The following is a 12,163-nucleotide window of genomic DNA, read 5'->3' on the forward strand; positions in this document are numbered from 1 at the left end:
AGAAGGTGCTTAGATGGTCCAGATACTGACAGTGTGACGTGCCCGTAGGGTTCGTTGGGGGAGAGAAGTCCTTTTTCAGAGGGAAATCCAGTCTGAGTGACAGCAGCTCCGAGCAGGGCCTTTCCTGGGGGGGTTCTGGTCTGATTTGCACAGTCTGATTTTGACACGGGACTCCTCACCTGGCTGTGATCTCGCTCCGTCGCTCTCCAAGCAGGGCACAGCCTGGTTTAGTGGAAACGGTGTCATGAGCCCCGCTGTGTCCTAGTGCCACCATCAACCCCTCCCGGCCTCTTGGTAGCAAACTCATTGAGATGTAGGTTTAGCTCCAAAGTCGAGATCTTTCCGTTGCGTAAAGGTGAACAGCTTTAAGATCAAAACCTCCAAAAAAGTCCAAGCAGTGTTTCCTGACATTTTTCAAAGTTCAAAATACTACGGAATAGTACGGAAACCAAAATCTTTCCAGCGTTGCCCTAACTACCTCCAGGAATGGCTGCGGAATCTCTCATGGTTGCTCCATTAGCTTTCTTTTTTCACTGTGAAGTATCAGCAAAACCACTGTTTCTGGAACACTTCTGTTCTCTTCCTAGAAACAGAAAAACAGCTTAAAGTAGGTAAGTAACGTCTCTGGCTATCGTGGGTTCTCTTTGAGGGTCCTAAAGAATTAGTCTCCTGGAGGAAAAGAAACACCAGCAACAAGGTCTGTCTGTACCAGCGCTGCCTCTGTGGCGAGGGGCAGCAGGAGAGGATTTTACTGCTTCAAAACGCCTTTTTCAAGGGTGAATGTGCATTTTAGAAAACATTCTTAAGCGCTGTTACCTGAAGATTCGTATTAGTATTGTCAACAAGAGCTTTTGTTAAAAACAAACAAACAAAACCACCCTATTTTTGGATGTTTCTAAAATAAAATCAATATAAGTGGTTTATTTTCCTTCGTTGTTTTGATTTTTTAAAAAGTCCTTGTTGAGGACCTTCTGCCTCGTCCTGTGATGGCTCCATCTCTCTGAGGGCGTTTGGTGGCGTCGGCCGTTCCTGGGGAGACGGAGCAGACAATCCAGTTCCCTCACACCTGGGCGGGAAGGCCGAGGGTGTATCCTCCAGCGACACAGCTTTGGACTGCGCCTCTTCTCTTAAAAGGTAGTAATTGGCTTTTTTATTGCTGTGTGAGACGAGATGCAGGCAACAGTCTGAGGCTAGTGAGGCTGAAGAGTGTCACAGAGCCAGTGACTCGGAATCGGGGAATTGTTGGAGTTGGAAGGGACCTCTAGAGCCCATCCAGTCCCACTCCCCTGCCAAAGCAGGGCTGCCCAGAGCACAGCACTCAGGAGCATCCAGGTGGGGCCTGAAGATCTCCAGAGAAGGGGACTCCACACCCTCCCTGGGCAGCCTCTGCCAGGGCTCTGCCACCCTCACCCCAAACAAGTTCTTCCTCACATTGCAGTGGAACTTCCCATGGTCCAGCTTGTGCCCGTTGCCCCTCGTCCTGTCCCTGGGAACCACTGGAAAGAGTCCAGCTCCATCCTCCTTCAACCCACCCTTTAGACACTTGTCAGCATTAATAAGGTCTCCCCTCAGCCTTCTCTTCTCCAGGCTCAAGAGCCCCAGCTCTCTCAGCCTTTCCTCACCAGGGAGATGCTCCAATCCCTCCATCATCTCTGTTGCCCTACGCTGGACTCTCTCCAGCAGTTCGCTGTCTCTCTGGAACTGGGGAGCCCAGCACTGGAGGCAGGATTCCAGTTGTGGCCTCCCCAGTGCAGAGCAGAGGGGGAGAATGACCTCCCTCCACCTCCTGGCCACACTCTTCCCTACACAGCCCAGGATCCCATTGGCCTCTTGGCCACAAGGGCACATTGCTGGCCCATGGAGAGTTCACTGCCCACCAGGACCCCCAGATCCTTCTCAGCAGTGCCTTCAAGCCTCCTTGTCTTGAAGCAGACTCACTCAAGACCAAGCTGTATCAGTGTCCAAGGGCACGGGACCTCCCACTCTCCAGCCCCGTGCTCACCTCTCCCCCTCCTGAAGGGCTGGTCCTTCTGGGAAGTGCCAGGTGGGACCTAAAAAAGCGACACCTCTGAAAGGAAGGGGGGAAGCACCACCTGCAGCACCCAGAGCTGAGGGCACAACACTACTTCTGTATCACCCTTATTCTGCTGAGCTGAAAATAAGTGAAAAACACAGGTTGGGCTAAATTAATTAGAAAAGTTGCCCCTTCCCTTGCCCTGATTCCTGACCCTCTGTGCTGAGCGTCCCCTCCCCGCCAGCACGGCCCCAGCCAGCCATGAAAATAGGTGGTTTTTTTAAACAACCTGAAAATAAGTATTTTTTTTAAGCAACCTGAAAATAGGTATATTTTTTAAACACCACTTTAAGGACTCATCCACCAATCTTCATTACAGGCCGGATGCTCACAGAAAACACAGTAAACGTGCTTCCTTACTCCAAAAGTGAACATTCTCACTGCAATTTAACTCCCTAATGCTTAAGCTTTGCAGTTTGGAAAAAAATTCACGGAAAATAAAGCCCCAAGTACCTCTTGGGAGGGACACAACTATTGCACGGAGGAATAATTTTCTCAAAAGACTCCAGCACTTGGGTGTCAGAGAAAACATGTTATTACCGAAGACATTTGGAATTTAGCAGTTTCTACTTTAACCAGTGTCACACGACTGTGTAAGTAAGTGTCACTTGTATCCATTTAATTTCATAAACAGCAAGAATCTTCTAGGAACATGTCAAAAGATATCAATTTTTAAGATACATTTCAAATGTAAAGTTATCTCGTAACTTCAAGCAGCTGCACTAAGGAACAGACACAAAGTGCGCCTATTGACTGTATCTTGATTTTCTCTAAAAGAAAGAGTAGCTTTAAGGCTTGGGAAAGTCTGGAAAAATGGTGGCATTCAACGTAAGGCGCAATTCTCTCCGAGAGAGGACTCAGGGTGCAGCCTTGGTTTGGCCTGTTGGGGGTCTCACTCCTGGTTTGGGGGAACACGTCATTGGGGCTGGGAGTAAATCACCGAGGGGTTCCCTCCCTGGGGGGGGGGCAGCCCTCCTGGACTGGGGCCGGCCTGCAGCAGCCAGCTCTCCACAGCCAGGAATGCCAGACTCTCCCAAGGAGATCAGATGTGCCCTCTCTTCTTCCCAGAAAACAGAAATTGCTTCCCAGAAGGAAGTAATGATGTTTCAGCAGCCTGGAAAGAAACTGCCTCCTGCTAATTGTCAGCGCCTGGTCAATCAGCTCCTGTCTGGACACCCGTGTGCTCACACAACACAACTACACGCACAGCGCGAGGCACGAGTAACGCTCTCCTTAGCCAGGATTGGGAATTCAACCCCTCATTTCCCCACAACGTTTAAAATCAGAGACTGCAGAAAGACAAAGTGGAAGGATTTGCTTTTAATAGCTGTCCCACGTTTGCTGGTGCAGGCTGTGTCTCCCAGGACGGCGATGCTCTGCCCCCTGCGCCCCAGCAGCCCCCGGGTCTCACTCCCTCCTCGCTACCGCACGTAGTTCTTGGGGAAGAGCTGGAAGAGCTTGCCCTCCTGCGTGGGCTCGAAGCCGTATTTCTCCAGGTTGTTGGGGTCAAAAGTGCCTTCCTTCACGTCCTTCTCGATGTGGGGAGCCACCACCTCGGTGAAGAGCTGCTTGGCCGTCATGGGCGGCTCGGAGCCCAGGGGGGCGCGGTACGAGACGTAGGGCTTGAGCTTGAAGCCTTCCAGGTCGGGGACGATGAACTGCGGCACCATCTGCTCGATGCGGATGAATTTCCTGTTGGAGGTGAGCACGCCCGGCCTCCGGGCGCCTCGGCCCTTGTTGTAGGTCCGCGGGCCGCGCTTGCTGGTGAAGGGGGACATGCGGTCGGCGCCCCGCACTAGGCCGCGGGCCAGCTCGGTCAACAGCCCCATGGCCGGGCCCCCGCGGCCTACCCCAAAGCGCGGCGAGCCCGCTCCCGCACCGCCACCGCCTCCGCTCCCCTCACCTCAGGGCGCTCCCGCCTCCCCACACGCCAACCCCGCCCGCTCCCATTGGCCCCGCGACCTCCGCCCCCGGGCGCGGGGGTGACCTTTGACCCGGGCGGCTCCCGCGGCGGCAGGTGAGGGGCCGGGTCCGCTTCGTGGGGGGGGGTGGCGGTGCCCGTGGGGCTGGCGGGAGGCTGCCCATTAACTTCCAGTGTCTCGTTAACGGGAGGGGGCGAGGGCCCGGCCGCCGTGACCGGGGGGCGCAGAGGGGCCGCGGCCGCGCTCCCGGGTGGGGGTGTCACGGAATCAGGGCGTTGTTGGGACCTTCTGGAGATGGTCTAGGTCTCTAGAAGGTCTGTCGGGTCGGAGCGAGGTCCTGCCCCCCCCGCTCCCCCGGGGAGCACTCACCGGTCCCGGTAGCGCCGCCTCAGCCGCGGCCTCGCCGGGGTTTGTCGGTGAGCGCGGAGCCGAGGGACGTGACGCCGTTCCCCGGGGTCGTGGCGCTCGGCCGGGCCGGGAGAGGGGGGTGGGACGCGGGCGGTGGGCGCCGGGAGTGCGGGGTCTCCTCATCTCCTGACGGTCTGTGCTCTGCCCGCCCCGACCCTCAGCTCCCGCTGCCCGCCATGGAGGAGGAGGAGGACGCCAACAGCACCAGCCTGGAGGTAGGGTCGCTCTGCTCTTGCTTCTGACAGATTTATTTCCCCCTTAGTGTTTTCCTGAAGCCTGACAGCCCCGCGCTGGCCTGGGGTGAGCCACACAGCATTGACTTATCTCTCAGGAGTTTAACTTTTCAGTAAGGTCTCTTCTAAGGCTTGGGAGAGCTGCGCTGTTAGAACACTCCGGTGTCTGCATTGGTGAAAATATTTACTTTATCACCAGCTCTGGGATGTGGGATTCAAGGTCTCGGTGTTTTCAAGCTCCCCGGGTGCGGGGATGAGGAGGAGTGAGACCCGGGCACTTGACCCAAGCTGCCAAGGGGGTTATTTCATACCATGAATGTCACATTCCATGTAAATTAGGAAGTTTGCTGAGGGACTCTGTCTCCTGAGAACTCCTTGCCCCGGTGTCGGACCCTGAGCCCTTCCCTCCGTCCCGACCCCGTGGCGCTCGCAGGGTCCCACATCGGCTGGGAGTGCGTGGCTTCCTGTGGATAGAACTGGCTAATTATAATCTTTGTATGTTTTATAGTGGTGCCAGGATCAATATTTGTTCTTTAGTATTATTAATGTTAGCTATCTAGTCTTATTCTGTTAAATCTGTTTCTGTTTCCACTCTTGGGTTTTCTTCTTTTTCCCTATTCCCCTTCCCGGGAGGGGAAGGCTCATCGGGTGAGAGAATAATCGTCTAAATGAGGATAAATTGTTGTGGCTTCTTCAAACCATAACACCTCCCTCATTTGATAACGTTCGGGTGACGTCTTTGGATGCTTTTACTTGGAAAGGACCTTTCCTGATCAGAGCTTTAGCCTTTGGGCCAAAGAGTTTTGGGAAGCTGGAGTGCCTGCAGTGCCCACAGGCGTGTGGACACGTGTGCCCGGGAGCTGGGAGGACTCCCATGTTCAGGGGGGGGGCCCCCCCAATTTCAAGGCCCCACTTTCAGTGCTGGAAAGCGTTTCCCCCCCCCTCCCTGCCCGGGGAACGTCTCCCTATTTGCCTGTGGAGCTGGTGGAGTTGTTCATCTCCCAGCAGAGCTGCTTGTTCTGCACTTGGGACACTGGGGGAGCGTGCGCTTTATTTATGTAGCTGTATTTTTTTTTTTTTTTAATTACCATTACCATTAATTCTCATTTTCCTAATGAAATGTCAACATCATTGGAAAAAGCAGACAAATGCTTTTTAATAGGTACTCCTTGCACGTCATTGAGAGGACGAGGGGCAACAGGCACAAGTTGGTTAATTACCATTAATTCTCATTTTCCTAATGAAATGTCAACATCATTGGAAAAAGCAGACAAATGCTTTTTAATAGGTACTCCTTGCACGTCATTGAGAGGACGAGGGGCAACAGGCACAAGTTGGAACATAAGAGGTTCCACTCAAATATGAGGAGAAACTTCTTCACAGTGAGGGTGGCAGAGCCCTGGAACAGGCTGCCCAGGGAGGGTGTGGAGTCCCCTTCTTTTTGGATTTTCAAGACCCGCCTGGATGCTCCTGAGTAAGATGCTGTGACACGCTCTAGGTAATCCTGCTTCAGCAGGGGAGTTGGACTAGATGATCTCTATGGTCCCTTCCAACTCGAAAAATTCAGTGAAATTCAGTGAAATTCCAACCTTTCTGATGGAGTGAGGGTCTTTGCAGGGTTGTTCCACACATGTTTATGTCCGGGCAGTGTTTGGGGCTGGGTAAGGCACCTGTGATGTCCCCGAGTGTGGGTGCTGGCTGTCACCCTGCAAAGGGAGCTCCCACGGGCTCGGGCTGCCCAGGAGGGTCCTGCAGAGCTGGTGACTTCACCGTGACCTCACACCTCTCCCAGGGGCTGTCACCCAACAACAACCACTTGCATCTCTCCAGCTTTTCCACAAGGATTGTCCGTGCTTGAGAATATCCCATTTTCACTGGGGTTGGTGAGAAACCTTGCGAGAACCTCTCAGTTTTTCTTGGAGGTCTGAATTTCTGCTTTCCCTCACTGTTTTTCCGTGGGGAGGCATTGGGGCTCGCTCTGTGCACGTGCGTTTTATTCTTTCGCTCGTGAATTTGGTGCCAGTGCTGGTGGAGCAGCGATGGAGTGCCAGCTGGCAACTACTATTTTGGATGTTATTTGAGATCCCACAGGCCTGGACAGCAGCAGAACTGTGCGTGTCCCTGCCGCTGTCAAGGGGAAATAAATTAAGTGACCACAATAGATTTCTACCAACAACTCGCTCAGTTTTACCAGTACGTCTTGTATTTGTTCCTAGCAAATTTTCAACTTTCTTTTTTTTAATTTTTTGGGGACTTTCTGCAACAATCCCACTGATAATAGTCTGGTAAAAGCAGTGGTAGAACTAGTTTGACTAATGCTGGGAAAATAAATTGTCAACGTGCGGTGTTAAAGCGACTAAAGGAGAGAAATGGAGACTGGGAGCCCTTTGCCTGGACTGGTCAGGCAGGAGCTTTCCTTGTGCTGCAGAACTGGAATGAATTTCCTGAGAGAAACTAGTTTGGTGACTCTCGGTGTGAGCTTCATTCTTCTCTTTGTGACAAAGCTAAAAATTAAGAAGTCATCAGGTCTGGAACTGAGGGCAAAAACTGGGACCAGAACTGTGTGTAGCACTTAAATTCAAGTATCTGTAAGATTCAAGACTTACAGGGGGACGTAGCTGTCCTTGTACTCGTTTTTTTCCTACTTGTTCCTAATAGTTAGTTTGCTTTTTCCCCCCATTCTGGTAAGTTTTGAGCTGGCCTTTGTGAGACAATACTTTAACTCCCAGTTTTTTTCCTGAATAACAACAGTGGGCTCAGGCCCCAGGACTCTACACCTGAGGTTAGAGCTTTTTCCCATCTCATAGCTCTATTTGTATGGTGAATTAATTTCATTACGTATTTTCTCAATCTCATAATGTCCTTTACGTTCAGCTCTTGTCCTTGTTGCTCTGAATAACATTGAGTCATCAAAAAAGTTATCACCTCGCTGTTTCGACCCTGGTTTATGACTATTTAGGAATGTGTTGAGCTCACACCAGTGAACTCCAGTACTGACCCCTCTCCACGGCGTCTTTTGTGTTTGCAAAGTGGGTTGTAGCTGGAAAATACACCCAAGTTGTGTTGTGTGCACCGGGCTGGGTGGGGAGATGTTTTTATGGAGGGTTTTTGCCAGTTGTGGGAAATTAATTTCTCCTTCCGTTTGGTTCCAGGCTGTGCCAGCAGCGGGTGGAACCCAAATTCTGCAGTTCATAGAGGACAGGATCCAGAGCACTATGGTAACGTGGAGCTTTGGTCAGAGGGATGGAGGGCTGCGTATGCATCAATAGTGTGGAGCTTCTCCTAAATTCTAGGAACTCTGCTAAGTCACAGTCGCAGTCTGAGTGTTTGTGTTTTCATTGGCGCTGTGCCCGGGGCAGGAATTAATTCCTGTTATTTCATCCCATGTACGTGGAGGTGATCAGCTCACTGGTCTTGAGGGGCAAAAATGCTGAATTTTTTGCATGGGAGCCTACAAGTGAGATGTTGATGTGGTTTCAGCTTCTTGCATGTGTGATGTTTTAATGAAAAATTAAGTATTTATGAATATGCTGGATTTTTAGACATCTTACTGAGTTAGGTGTTCTTCAGCCCTCCAAAAAGTACTTAATAATTCCCAGGTTTGGAATTTACTAACTGGTTTCCTCTCAATTCCTCTCACAGCTGACGGGGATGGCAATTGGAGCTGCAGTTGCGTTACTGCTGATAGCAATTGTTGTGTTTGTCGTTTACAGAAGAGTGAAACAGTCTAGTAAGTACTCAAAAAAAATTATGTATTTTTTATAAACAGTTTTCTCAGCTATCTTCAGTATTTTGTAATAATATATGGTAGATTCTATGCCAGCTCGTAATAATTGCTTGTTGTGAAGCTAGTGGTTCTTGAAGGAAGGGAGCTTTAAAAGGATGAAGAACTTGTGTTGATTCACTGACCCAGGCCTGAACAGGGGATTCGTAACTGTCAGGTGCAGGATGCTCGAGGATTTTATTTCTCTAGTGTGTGATGGCCTTAGTATCAGTCATGGAATCACAGAATCATGGAATTGTCAGAGTTGGAAGGGACCTCTAGAGCCCATCCAGTCCCACTCCCCTGCCAAAGCAGGGCTGCCCAGAGCACAGCACTCAGGAGCATCCAGGTGGGGCTTCAAGATCTCCAGAGAAGGGGACTCCACACCCTCCCTGGGCAGCCTCTGCCAGGGCTCTGCCACCCTCACCCCAAACAAGTTCTTCCTCACATTGCAGTGGAACTTCCCATGGTCCAGCTTGTGCCCGTTGCCCCTCGTCCTGTCCCTGGGAACCACTGGAAAGAGTCCGGCTCCATCCTCCTTCAACCCACCCTTTAGACACTTGGAAGCATGAAGAAGGTCTCCCCTCAGCCTTCTCTTCTCCAGGCTCAAGAGCCCCAGCTCTCTCAGCCTTTCCTCAGCAGGGAGATGCTCCAATCCCTCCATCATCTCTGGTGCCCTTCGCTGGACTCTCTCCAGCAGTTCCCTGTCTCTCTGGAACTGGGGAGCCCAGCACTGGAGGCAGGATTCCAGTTGTGGCCTCCCCAGTGCAGAGCAGAGGGGGAGAATGACCTCCCTCCACCTCCTGGCCACACTCTTCCCTACACAGCCCAGGATCCCATTGGCCTCGTGGCCACAAGGACACATTGCTGGCTCAGTGAGCAGGCAAATAACTTCAACCCTGCTGCCATTTCCCTGTTAGAGTAAGGAGAACCAGGTGAATTAGAGGTTTTCTTTGTGAGATTAAGATTACTTTATCCCTGGATCTATTTGGAGAGCCCTTTTATCTCCTCCAGTGGTTAGACAGAGCCTCAAGGCAGCTCTTCCCCACTCTGGTTTGGCTCCCCAGGGTTGGGTAAGGAGGTGTCATGTGTGGGTTTAAATTCCAAAGGCTGGCCATGAGAGCTCGACGCTCGGTAGCCGGAGCTGTTATGGAGGGAGTGACACTGACAGCCTGAGCTGGGTTTTCTTTCCCTCAGTGTCGTGGTTTAAGCCGAAATCACCGCAACTGAACCAACAGATGGCCCTTCCCCTCCCCCCCCCCGAAAGAGGAGAGGAAGAGATAAGGAGATTGAAAAGTTTAGAATTAACTAAACTACTTTAATTAAAAATAATATTAAAATAAAAGAGAAGAAAATAATGAAATAGATACAGCACATATACAAAAACGTATCAAGCTCCCAGGATGACAGTCCCGTCACCAGCAGGCACTGGGGAAGTCCCAGCCTGGACTCGGTGATGGACAGGAGCAGGATTCCAGCTCTGGAGTCAGGAACACATGGGGATCAAAGGCAGATGAACAGACAGGGTCCTCTTCGGACGTCGGCCATTGCAGGAAGAGCCTTGACCCTTTGATCCCTCAGCTTTTATACTGAGCATGGGGCAGATGGGATGGAATACCCTGTTGGTCAGGTTTGGGTCACCTGTCCTGTCCGTTCCTCCCCACAGATGTGACCCCTCTACGTTTTTCCGTTTCCGACCCTCTAAGGGGCAAGTAATGAAAATTGGCTGCCCTTGGTTGTTAGAGCAATAAGTATAAGCAAGGGCCTCTCTACATACCATTCCCTGGCATGTAGCACAAACATTGGTCTTATCCCTCTGAGAAGGACCAGTTTTCTCCACAATATGCTGTTAATTTCAGAGAGTTAGAAAAGACCTAACTAAAATGCAAAGTTACAGAACACAAAATTGATCTGGTTTTACCTCAAACCGGGACACTCGGCGTGGACCTGTGGATGGGTTCTGATGTGATGCCCCTTCTCTGTTCCAGAACAACTCCAGCCCCACGTCCCTCAGTACCGGTTTCGCAAACGAGACAAAGTGATGTTCTACGGGCGGAAGATCATGAGAAAGGTAAGCGGCGAGGGGGAAGTACAGATTAAAATCCAGTTTGGGAGATGTTGTAAACTCACAATGCTGCACTTGCTTAGCATGGCCCAGGGCCTTCAAAAAATTCACTGGAATTTTGGGGATATTTCACAGCTCCTGCGATTCTGCCTGAATTGCTGATGAAACAGCAACAGCTTCTTGTTGTGGCCAAACCTTTCCTCTTTCAAGAATATTTGCAGACTCCGAGGGTAAGGGGAAATCTAACTCCAATATGGAGTTGAAGGGTTTTATATACCTGTAGTAATCTGTCTTACACGGAATCCCAGACTGGCAGGGACCTCTGGAGATCATCCAGTCCAACCCCCTGCCAAAGCAGGTCCACCCAGAGCAGGTCCCACAGGAACGTGTCCAGGCGGGTTTGAATGTCTCCAGAGAAGGAGACTCCACCACCTCCCTGGGCAGCCTCTGCCAGGGCTCTGCCACCCTCACAGCAAAGAAGTTCCTCGTGTTCAGATGGAACTCTCCGTGTTCCAGTTTGTGCCCCTTCCCTCTTGTCCTGTCACTGGGCACCACTAAGAAGAGTCTGCCCCCTTCCTATTTCTCAGTATTTAGGATTATATTTGAGATATTCAGTGCCCATATTCAGGATTGTCCTTTTCAGATAATGACTTTAACTCCTGTTAAATTCAAAACTGGCACCTCCTTTCCCCTGTGAATCTGTCCATGGAGTAGATCCTCAGATTTACCTTTCTGCCCTCTCCCTGTGAAGAGCACCAAGGACTTCAGCCTATGAAGCCCTTGTACTGAATTGCAAGTAGGACTCACCAAACTGTCTCATCAGAGACTGTTTATCCCAAGATTGACCTCTTTGCTTTGGATTCTCACAAGGAATAACTACCTGTCCTTCAGGGTCCTCTGCCAATGTTGTTCCTGCCCTGTTATTCTGGAAGGTCTCCTCAAGAATTTTCCATTAGTCAGGAGTCTGTTTCTGCATCAGTTGGTTAAATCCTTCAAGCCTATGGCTGCCTCTTGGATATTTAGTGCTGGTTTTTGCTTGCTTTTTACTTTTTTCTTTGCAAGTGGCTGATGCTGGGAAATTGCCACAAGAAGGCTTGAGGAAACCTGAAGGCAGACGTGTCTTTAATGGATGAGGTTAACCTCAGGAGACATGCTGGGTGTTCAGCACCCATCGCCTGGGTTTCGTTTGACTGAGGAGTTTAATTTTCCTGTCTTTCTCCTCAAAATACAGTGTGTATGTGGAATGTGAGATTCCTTCTTTTTCTGACTGACAGTATCCCCCTGGTGAAAAGAACTCACCTTCGCAGAGGTGTCACGAGTGGCAGAGGGTTTGTGTTTGGGTTGGTGATAAGCTTGTGCAGAAGGTCCTGGATGCCAAGGTGCCTTCCCTATTTACTCCTCCCATACCAAAATCTGTGCAGCAAAGGCAAGTGTAGGGTCCTGCACCTGGGGAGGAAGAACCCCAGGCACCAATAGAGGTCAGGGGTGGACCTGCTGGAAAGCACTGCTGAGGAGAAGGATCCTGGTGGATAGTAAACTCTCCATGAGCCAGCAATGGGCCCTTGTGGCCAAGAGGCCAATGGGATCCTGGGCTGCGTAGGGCAGAGTGTGGCCAGGAGGTGGAGGGAGGTCATTGTCCCCCTCTGCTCTGCACTGGGGAGGCCACAACTGGAATCCTGCCTCCAGTGCTGGGCTCCC

General features: G+C 51.0%; 2 protein-coding genes across 3 annotated transcripts in view; one reads left to right on the forward strand and one right to left on the reverse strand.

The window, feature by feature from the left end:
- Positions 1-3,379: 3,379 nt before the first annotated feature.
- Positions 3,380-4,010, reverse strand: MRPL41 (mitochondrial ribosomal protein L41). The gene has a single exon (XM_014952364.1). The coding sequence runs from the start codon at positions 3,901-3,903 to the stop codon at positions 3,496-3,498; it is 408 nt and encodes a 135-aa protein (XP_014807850.1). The 5' UTR covers positions 3,904-4,010; the 3' UTR covers positions 3,380-3,495.
- Positions 4,011-4,014: 4 nt separating this feature from the next.
- Positions 4,015-12,163, forward strand: part of PNPLA7 (patatin like phospholipase domain containing 7) — a 151,455-nt gene continuing 143,306 nt past the window's right edge. Inside the window, exons 1-5 of one of the 2 annotated variants that reach the window (XM_014952362.1) lie at positions 4,015-4,091; positions 4,566-4,619; positions 7,790-7,855; positions 8,280-8,367; positions 10,389-10,471. In XM_014952362.1, the coding sequence (XP_014807848.1) occupies positions 4,581-4,619; positions 7,790-7,855; positions 8,280-8,367; positions 10,389-10,471 (276 nt within the window). In that variant the 5' untranslated portion in view covers positions 4,015-4,091; positions 4,566-4,580. Of the gene's footprint in view, positions 4,092-4,565; positions 4,620-7,789; positions 7,856-8,279; positions 8,368-10,388; positions 10,472-10,606; positions 10,696-12,163 lie in introns of those variants that run through there. The other variant, XM_014952363.1, reaches the window with a different exon arrangement.

Source organism: Calidris pugnax, unplaced genomic scaffold (assembly GCF_001431845.1).
Source record: "Calidris pugnax isolate Ruff unplaced genomic scaffold, ASM143184v1 scaffold135, whole genome shotgun sequence".
Classification (NCBI taxonomy): domain Eukaryota; kingdom Metazoa; phylum Chordata; class Aves; order Charadriiformes; family Scolopacidae; genus Calidris; species Calidris pugnax.

Coding starts and splice junctions, on each gene's coding strand:
- MRPL41 (XM_014952364.1), bottom strand. CDS start 3,903: ATGGGGCTGTTGACCGAGCTGGCCCGCGGCCTAGTGCGGGGCGCCGAC.